At 40.7% G+C, this 9,436-nt stretch overlaps 1 protein-coding gene across 1 annotated transcript; it reads left to right on the top strand.

Annotated features, from left to right (window-relative positions):
- Nucleotides 1-6: 6 nt before the first annotated feature.
- On the top strand, nt 7-6,698 carry LOC119312155. Its single transcript, XM_037587892.1, has 8 exons — nt 7-1,424; nt 2,022-2,083; nt 2,164-2,213; nt 2,573-2,669; nt 2,742-2,819; nt 2,905-3,072; nt 3,357-3,534; nt 6,271-6,698. Exons 1-7 carry the CDS (start codon nt 71-73, stop codon nt 3,510-3,512), a joined length of 1,965 nt encoding a protein of 654 aa, XP_037443789.1. The 5' UTR covers nt 7-70; the 3' UTR covers nt 3,513-3,534; nt 6,271-6,698.
- The last annotated feature ends 2,738 nt before the right edge of the window (nt 6,699-9,436 follow it).

Here is a 9,436-nt window from a genome sequence, read left to right as displayed (position 1 = left end):
GTAACCCTAGTCCCCAAATCTCCAAACGCCTCCTTCAATCCCCAGCACCCGGCCGAAATCCGAGATTCGGATGGCGTCCGGATCGATGGCCGACCGCGCCTCGGTTGATTCCCCCGGCGACGCCACCCACTGGCCGGCGTCGATTCTCCTCGTCCAGGAGGCGTACGTCGCCGTCAGCAGGAACGACACCACGGCCAAAGCCAAATCGAGGGTCAACCATACCGTAGAGGTCACCTTCTGGATCGCCGACCCACCGGCGGTGTCCTTCTACACGTTCCACTGCTCCAAGCCCCCCATCTCCGACTCTGAGGACGCCGACTTGGAAGTTCAGCCACACGTGGTCGGCGCGGAGGGCCGATTCGTTCTTATCCGCACCTCTTTTGCTTCCGGCGACGGCGAGTATGAATTCTTCATCTACAAGGGCGACCCCAGGTCCCCGTCCCTCGACAGCGTCCCGCTTCCCGATGATGATTCGCTGCACGGTGTTGGCGAGTTCGGAATCGTGCCCCGTGGTGACGGGGACCATTATCTCCTGATTGCACTCTGTGACGCAGTGACCTTGAAGGATTACCGACTTCACATCTACTCGTCTGAGGATAGAACATGGAGGACTAAGGAACTGCTCAATCCATGTCCTGGGGTCTCTACGATTACACCCTACAAGGTGATGTTGCTCCAAGATGGCGTGCTGGTATGGGTCGATTTCCTGAAAGGCATGCTGGTGTGTGATGTACTTCAAGAAATCCCTTGTGCGCGCTACATCCCATTGCCCGAGCCATTGCCTGGAAATAGACAGGAAATTTTGAAGCAATCAATCCCGGGAGCTAGCGTCAGGCGTTATCGGGACATCACCTGTGTCGATGGTCTGATCAAGTTTGTTGAGATGGAACACCGTGTGATTGTAACAGAGATTGTAGAAGTTCCTCCCGAAAAGCCATCTGACCCCAGGAGCAAGGATGCGCTCTATGATTCTGACTTGATCAAGTTCATCAAGCGCAAACATGCGGAGATCAAGCCCAAGACGCAGCGCTCAATGAATGGCTGGAGTGCCATGACATGGACTAGGGAGATTGGGTCTGACTGTTGGCTCAGGGGAAGCACTGTTGACGTTGATGACATTTTGGTCGACGACTTAGCGGTTTCGGCGTTGCTGTCTGGACAAAGGAATGAATCCGCTGGGAGCTTGACATTCAAGAACATGTACTCCGCTTGCCCCACCCTTAGCACCGATGGTAATGACATCCTTTACCTCAAGTCATCCAGGAAATTGAGTGATTCATGTGGATGGGTGGTTGCTGTTGACCTTGCGGAGAAGACACTGAAAGTGGAAACACCACCTGGGGCGCACCCTTTTGGAAGATATTCTCCTTCGCGGCAACTATTCCTTCCCTGCGCATTGGTGAACCATCTGAAAATGACTCCAGGTAATTGTTCACCTTCTCTTGTTATCAGCAGGCTTGTGACCCTTTGTAATTGTTCACCTTCTCTTGTTATCAGCATGCTTATGACCCTTTCAGTGGATACGCGCAATGCGGTTGCCGAATTATCTTGTTCCTGCTTAGACCCTTTAACGCTGCACGCAATACATGTCTTTGTAGGGTGTTTAGAGCTACATATGTCACTCTTTGTGGTTTCTGCTGTGAAAAATAGGCTATCTTGTTGTTGTTTTTTTAACCTTGCCTTTATGGCTATATCTTAATCTTGTATATATTGTTTTTGTACGATAGATACAAGACGCTTAAGGGTCTACTCTTTGCTGATTCATACTTACACTGTGTAGAATCCAATCCTAATCTGTGCTGGGCAGCTAGATTTTATCAACTTACAGTGCAGATAAAAATTAATGCCGCAGTAATGCTTATCAAAGAATTCAAATGGTTCTATGCATGGGCGTGCGGATATTTACAAGCTGCATGCTATTTTGCACTCCATCTGAGTCTGCAAAAATAAAATAGCTTCAGCACTACTGAAGCCCTGTTTATGACTATGGCATTGCTTATGAGCTTATCTGTCTTTTGTAGGCATTAAAGTCTCAGCAATTCAGATAGCAGGTAGCTCTGCAAATGAGCCAAATAATACAGCTGTAAGTATTTTCTATCATGTGCTGCCTTTTCATATTTCAAAGAATTCCCTCTGCTAAAGATTATTCTCTTGTGTCTGTAGATCTGTGTTGGTGAGCCTGATTCCTACAAACCTGAAAACAAGCGTCCAAGGCAGGTTTCCTACTCTGTTATGAAAACTCTGTTCTTTGAAGATCTGTGCAATGATTATAAAAAGGGCAGCCCGGTGCATGTAGCTCCCGCTTGCGCAGGGTCGGGGAAGGGTCCGACCACTTTGGGTCTATAGTACGCAGCCTTTCCCTACATTTCTGTAAGAGGCTGTTTTCAGGACTTGAACCCGTGACCTCATGGTCACAAGGCAGCAGCTTTACCACTGCGCCAAGGCTCCCCTTCATCTGTGCAATGATTATCTGTTTTAAAAACCATACCATTGAATATTCTGAAAGCTATTGCTAATTCGTTTTTGCTCATATTTGGAGCTCTTTTGTATAATCGGTTTTGCTGTCCCTCAGGCTATCGGCTAAGAAAGTCAACCATGCACAAGATGGAGCTCAGAGTACTGTACAGAATGTTTTTAGCTCACAGGCCTGTCCTGATCAAAACAATATGGTATGCTGAATCCAGTATGTCTTGTTTCGTATGTGTCATAGACCAAGATTAATTACGATGTGTCATTTCCAGCCTCCACAACTGTACTTCAACAGGTGGGAGCAGCCTGGCTACGGTGGGTACTCACCATGCCCCCCTCAAAACAATCCGGTATGCTGTATTTCATATGCCTGGTTTCCCATGCGTCCATTTGTTGTCATCATACAGCAACATTAATTGGGATGTGCCACTGCAGCCGCTGCCACAATGTTTCAACATGTTCACTGGACCCTGCAACCCTGTGTATGCACCGGCGGCCCCAGCCCCTAACATAAGTGGCTACGGCAATTATCAATCCCTGTGGCAGCAGACACTACTGCCGGAGCAGCAGACAGCACCTAGCAGGCCATTTGGACCTCATGTGGTATTTTTTTCCAAAGCTTATGATATGATCCCATGTCCTCATTTGACCTGCAGCTGTAAAGAAGACAATTTCCTTGTGTTGTATGCTTAGAAGGATCAAGAAATCATGGATACCATGTTTATAAACAATGCTAAGAACTCCAAAAGGAACTAAAATATTCGCATAAGTTTGAATTTAATTCATTTTCATATAATAGGTTACAAAGATGTAATTATTTATGTCTGCTCTGCTGTACCGCTTTTGTCCTGTTTACTACATTTAAATTAAGAAGTTGTTGTTTACAGGCACCCCATCCATACTTCAACAACTGGTGGGGAGCCAGCCTCCATGGGAATTCACAGCAACACCCTGCAGGTATATCATATTCCTATGGTGCGCACTCAGGCAGTGGCAACCAAGGATTCGGTTACCAACCGATTTACCAGGATTACCAATGTTAACCATGTTTACTGCCCCCCTCCGGTAAGCACACTACAACCCTTACTGTCTTAAAATTTCCTGAGTTAATTTGAATCGGAGTTATTAACTAGCATATAATTAACTGCCATCAGTATATATCACATAGTTGGCTCTGGTGAATTGTTTTGGGAGGCTTGTGTTTGCCTTCAGATTGAGGGCTTGGCTCCTGGAAGCATCACTTTCAGTTTTTCTTCTTAATTTTCACTAGTTGTATGCGAGAAAAAGATAAAATGATGAGGTTAGGGATAGAATCCGCGACCCATGCTCTGTTGTAAAGCACGCCTGCCATCACACTACGGCAATCAGTGTCTTAGTATAGGTTCCTACTTATTTTATTCCCCGGGTAAAAATAAGAGCTCGGGAGCCAAATCCTTGTGGCAACTACCATCCATAGTGATAGCAACTAACCCCTATTCAGTTGGTGCTTCACAGTAAACATATAGTGATGTTTGGATTTCATGCAGTCAAACATTGGTGCATATTATGATGTGCTGCTATCACCTTTTAAGGACAACACCCATGGTGTCAGCAAAATACTATCCTTCTTTAATTTTCTTCTTCTAGGTATCTATTATTTGCTAGTAATTCAGCACGTAATGTGCATCCGAGGCATGTTTCAAACTGAAATTTAGATGGTGGTACAGTTGCCCTTTAAGAAAACTATGTACAAAAATACTAGCCCCACATAGTTAGATACTTTATATTGGAAAAATGTACAAGTAACAGCTGTCCTGTATTAGTATTCGCTGGTGTGAAATATGAAAAAACATCGACTGTTTTGCTGAAGTGTGAGCACATCAGTGAATGGGGCATAACCTCTGAAAAAGAGGTTCTTTGAAAGGAGCAAATGTCTGATCAAGGCATAGTTCAAAAAAGCGCTAGGCGTTAATTGTGCGTTTTGCCACCGCCTTGCGCTTTACTGACCAAAGCGCATGCTTATGCGCAGTTATGCACAGATTAAGCGTAGTTATGCGCAATGCGTTTTGCCAACGCCTAGAGCCTAGGCGCGCTTAAGCGCTCACTTAGGCGCGCCTTTTTTAACTATGGATAAAGGTGTGGTAAGGTTCAGAGGTTGATGGAGAATGTGGGGTTACCATCTAAAAAGCATGGATACAGAGACATGGGCACCGTGATACGCATACGGGGACACAGGATACGGCATTTTCATACAGGGAATTGGGGATATGGTGAGTATATATAATTTTTTTTTAAAAAATATGCGATGTGATGTAGAGTTAAAGACAAAAAAGTTAATGAGAAAGTAACATATATTGCCCTGTTTATTTTCTCCTTTTTCAAGTGCTCAATGATTGGATTAACTCTCCAATGCTATTTGGCCCCCCAAGTGTAGTATGGTTTGGCAATCTCAACTCCCAGTGTGACGCAATATTACAAATACAAACCACAGATTCCACAGCAGCACACAACATGACAAATTGACAACAGAACATAGTCAAAGTAAGAACATGATAAATAACCAAATTGGAGCTAAAAAGACCCAGGTGGTCACATGGTTGAACGGTTCAAAGGCTCACATAGTCTTAACAGTTCAGAAGTACATTACATAACATGGTAGAAACATAAATTAAATAAGCTGAAGCCTGAAGGAGTAAAGGACTGAAGGTCAAGAGTCAAGTGAGAGAATCTATATCTCTTCCTCTAAATCTGGTTCATCAAGGGAAAGATCTGCACCTTCGAGCATGCCAACACCAGTAAAACTCTCAACTCCATCTCTCCTCCAATGTCTCGCATTCGGCTTGGCCCACTTTGATTTGGTTGAGAGCGCCTCGAAAGTAGGCGGTAGTAGTTGTGCGTGAACACTAAATCGGCGGCTCGAGCAGGAGTGAGCTTGTTTCCTTCAGAGCTATATGGATAAAACCGTATTTTCTCCAATTCCTGTCACAACAAGAGGAAGATGCCGGCTGCCCAAGAACCTCAAGGCTAAAATTTTTAACAGCCTTGTGCTCCCCACCATTGCGTATGTTCAAAATCAGCACTTTCTTCAATTGAATCTGGATTTTCAAAGGCATTCATGAAAAAAGCAAAATCAGCAAATTCTTTCTTGATGGGTGTGAAATCATCTTGACCTGGAAAGAACTTTTGAAAGCATTTACTTCTCATTGTAGTGACGTCACTATCATCATTGGGGCTGATACGGCCAGGGACTTCATTAATCACTTGGACTATATTACCTATTAACTAAATAAAATCAGCAACCATGTTCAAGTTAAGACGTACAAATGACAAAACAACAACATCTACATTGTATGTTGGATTTCGTGCGCATTTCATAGATGAAATGGAGACATGGCTCTTCCATGTCGACCAACCTTGTCATTGCATAAATAGGGGCAGTGAAAGAAAACATGTATTCAATTTTTATGTATTCATTGAGAACAAGCTCCTTCACCCTGTGAGCTTTATCTCTGTTTTTCTTTTCTTTTTCATTTGGAAAGTCTCTATGTTTTTCTTTTCTTTTTCATTTAGAAAGGAGGGGATTCTGCGGGATACGCGAGGAAAATAATAGAATCATGGGTCAATCCCAATAACTTAAAACTTCCTCGTTATTTGAAACTAAAGGAGTTGTGATTTTAGATGAGGTGACATGTGACGCTTATCAATATAATGCTTTTGCACAAATGCTTGGACCATCGAGTGTTTCTTCAGACCCGGATTGGCTTACATTGTGTCTTGTGTTGTGTGTGCAGGCTTACATTGTGTCTTGTGTTGTGTGTGCAGGCTTACATTTCGAGCTGGGGCTGAACAGTTGAGCTGTCTGCTTCATCCTTGGACCAAATCCGAGCTAGCACCGGAAAATTAGCGTGTTTCGTCTACAATACCAGGATTGATTGTGCCTCACGCATCTGCCTGTGTCTTGTCCATATGAACTCTCTATGCAATTAGCTGGGTCTCTTGCTTGCATGCAGTCGGAGCATGTCGTTATAGCGTCACTTCTGCTCATTTTCTGAACTCCAGGGCTGAACTGGTACCCCCTCTGAATGCCTTCTTGTATTATTGCTAAAGACATGGACCCTGTGTGTCAACGGTTGTGCCATTATTGTGCTAGGATGTTTCCAAAACGACTTCCCTGGCATATGTCATTGTTGTCTGTTGTGACATGGATCGGTTTGAGATGTATGCGTATTAAACCAGAACGACTTCCCTAGCATGTCATTTTTCTCTAAAAATACACTTTTAGAAGTTAAGCAAGGATGATGGTATGTCATGCTGCTGAGGTTTGTCGCTCATGGGAAGGTGGGACGTGGGAGCGACCTTTGCAAATTGTGGTTTTGACTTTTCATGGGGCTAAATTCAGTCCAGTTTTTTAGTTGGGTTTCTGTTCTATTCACGCCCACTTTTGACGACCGGCATAGTCGTCATCCTGAGTAGTGGCGCCGGGGGAGCTCCTGTACGGCGCAGAAGGCTGCGCCGTGGAGGGGCCTTCATGAAACTATTGCTCTAGGAATAGCGGAATTCGAACTCGGCACACAAGAGTTAGACAGCAGTAGCACATAACCGCTGGGCCGAGATAACATCGTTGTCTACAACTAGGAACTAGTACCATTTGAGCTTTCCTTCAGTTAACACATATTATATATACCTAGCATAAATTATTTTGAAAAGAAAGTATGAAGTAAAAAACAATTCTAAAAATATTGAAAACAGCCACGAATTTGGCAAAAAAAGGTTAAAAAAAGGTTCAAATTATTGTTTAAAAGTTCGTGAATTTGAAAATGTGCATGAAGTTTTCAAAAAAGTTCACAAAATTTTAAAAAAGTTCACCGGATTTCAGAAAAACGCATTAAATTTGGGAAAAGTTCATCGGATTTGAAAAAAGTTCATTGAATTCGGAAAAAGCTCATCAGATTTGAAAAAAGTTCACAAAATTTTAAAAAAGTTCACCGGATTTAAAAAAAGTTCATCGAATTTGAAAAACAGTTCATTGGATTTGGAAAAGGTTCATCAAATTTGAAAAAAAGTTCATCGAATTTGGAAAAAGTTCATCAGATTTGAAAAATGTTCATCATATTTGGAAAAAGTTCATCGGATTTGAACAAAGTTACTCGTATTTCGAAAAAGTTCATCAATTTTTAAAAAGGTTCATCAAATTTTAAAAAATTCACCGTATTTGAAAAAAAAGTTCATTGTTTTTATTAAAAAAAGTGAGAAAGAAAAATTATTTACTTTTCAAAAAGAACAATTTTTTTTAAAGACGCATTTAATAAACAAATAAAAATAACAGAAGAAAAAAGAAAGAAAAGAAAGAAAAGAAAAAGAAAACCGAATAAAATTGCACCTGAAAAGGAGTTCCCGCGACTTGAGAAGGAAATAAAAAGCTGCAAAGAAATAAAAAACCAGTGGTAGTTCTGTGGCCTGGTTTTTTTTTTGGCCTGGTGGTTGCGGTCGTTGGCGTAAAAGAGCAGATCTTGAGTTCGAATTCTTGCGGGCGCAAGTTGTTTCAGCTTTCAGATCTTGAGGTCGAATTCTTACATGGGCCTGCCCAGTCGCAGCAGAATGGGAGGTGCGATGCAGGCGCCGGTTAGCAGAAAACCGAACAAACAGGCGCCTGCAGCGCCAAATAGGGATTGCCCGCCGTGGAACCAACGACCGCTGGTGCTCAGTTGGGCCGGCCCACGAACGCGAGCGTTCGGAAAAACCACAAAACAAAGTTGCTCTCTACAGGATTAGAACTCACGCGAGCGTTCGAAAAAACCACAAAACAAAACCACTGGAACTATTCGATTTCAGTGACTGATTAATGGTGCCAACAGTATAAAAATAATAGTGGCCTCGCTATTTACATTTAGATTTTTGAATTATTTGAAGGAAAGAAAATTGTAAATATGTAAAGGTTCATCGATTTTGAAAAACAGTTCATCTTATTTGCAGTAAAAGTTCAAAAACTTGAAAACTCTTCATTGATTTTGGGAAAAAGTTCATGAAAAAAATCATTGATATTGAAAAAAACTCATCGATTTTGAAACAAGTTCATTAGTTTTGAAAAAAAAGTTTACCGCTTTTGAAAAATGTTTCATCAAATTTGGAAAAAAGGTTCATCAATTTTGAAGAAAAGTTCACTAATTTGCAAAAGAAAGTTCATCGATTTTGAAGAAAACTTTACAAATTTAAAAAAAGTTCACATATTTTGTAAAGAAATTCATGAATTTTAAAAAAGCTAATCGTTTTTGAATTATTTGAAGAAAAGAAAATTGTAAATATGTAAAGGTTCATCGATTTTGAAAAACAGTTCATCATATTTGAAGAAAAAGTTCAAAAACTTGAAAACTCTTCATTGATTTTGGGAAAAAGTTCATGAAAAAAATCATTGATACTGAAAATAACTCACGGATTTTGAAACAAGTTCATCAGTTTTGAAAAAAAAGTTTACCGCTTTTGAAAAATGTTTCATCAAATTTGGAAAAAAGGTTCATCAATTTTGAAGAAAAGTTCACTAATTTGCAAAAGAAAGTTCATCGATTTTGAAGAAAACTTTACAAATTTTAAAAAAGTTCACATATTTTGTAAAGAAATTCATGAATTTTAAAAAAGCTAATCATTTTTGAATTATTTGAAGAAAAGAAAATTGTAAATATGTAAAGGTTCATCAATTTTGAAAAACAGTTCATCATATTTGAAGAAAAAGTTCAAAAACTTGAAAACTCTTCATCGATTTTGGGAAAAAGTTCATGAAAAAAATCATTGATATTGAAAAAAACTCATTGATTTTGAAACAAGTTCATCAGTTTTAAAAAAAATTTAGCACTTTTGAAAAATGTTTCATCAAATTTGGAAAAAAGGTTCATCAATTTTGAAGAAAAGTTCACTAATTTGCAAAAGAAAGTTCATCGATTTTGAAGAAAACTTTACAAATTTTAAAAAAAGTTCACATATTTTGTAAAGAAAT

Source organism: Triticum dicoccoides, chromosome 5B (genome assembly GCF_002162155.2).
Source record: "Triticum dicoccoides isolate Atlit2015 ecotype Zavitan chromosome 5B, WEW_v2.0, whole genome shotgun sequence".
Taxonomy (NCBI): Eukaryota; Viridiplantae; Streptophyta; class Magnoliopsida; order Poales; family Poaceae; genus Triticum; species Triticum dicoccoides.
Note: the sequence above shows the minus strand (reverse complement) of the source record. Positions and strands in the feature narration are given on the sequence as shown.

What these genes read in the sequence shown, in the direction of transcription:
- LOC119312155 (XM_037587892.1), top strand. Translation starts at nt 71, where the DNA reads ATGGCGTCCGGATCGATGGCCGACCGCGCCTCGGTTGATTCCCCCGGC. An exon ending in GTCCTGATCAAAACAATATG is followed by an intron (nt 2,670 to 2,741) that starts GTATGCTGAATC and finishes TGTCATTTCCAG; the next exon opens with CCTCCACAACTGTACTTCAA. An exon ending in GCCCCCCTCAAAACAATCCG is followed by an intron (nt 2,820 to 2,904) that starts GTATGCTGTATT and finishes GTGCCACTGCAG; the next exon opens with CCGCTGCCACAATGTTTCAA.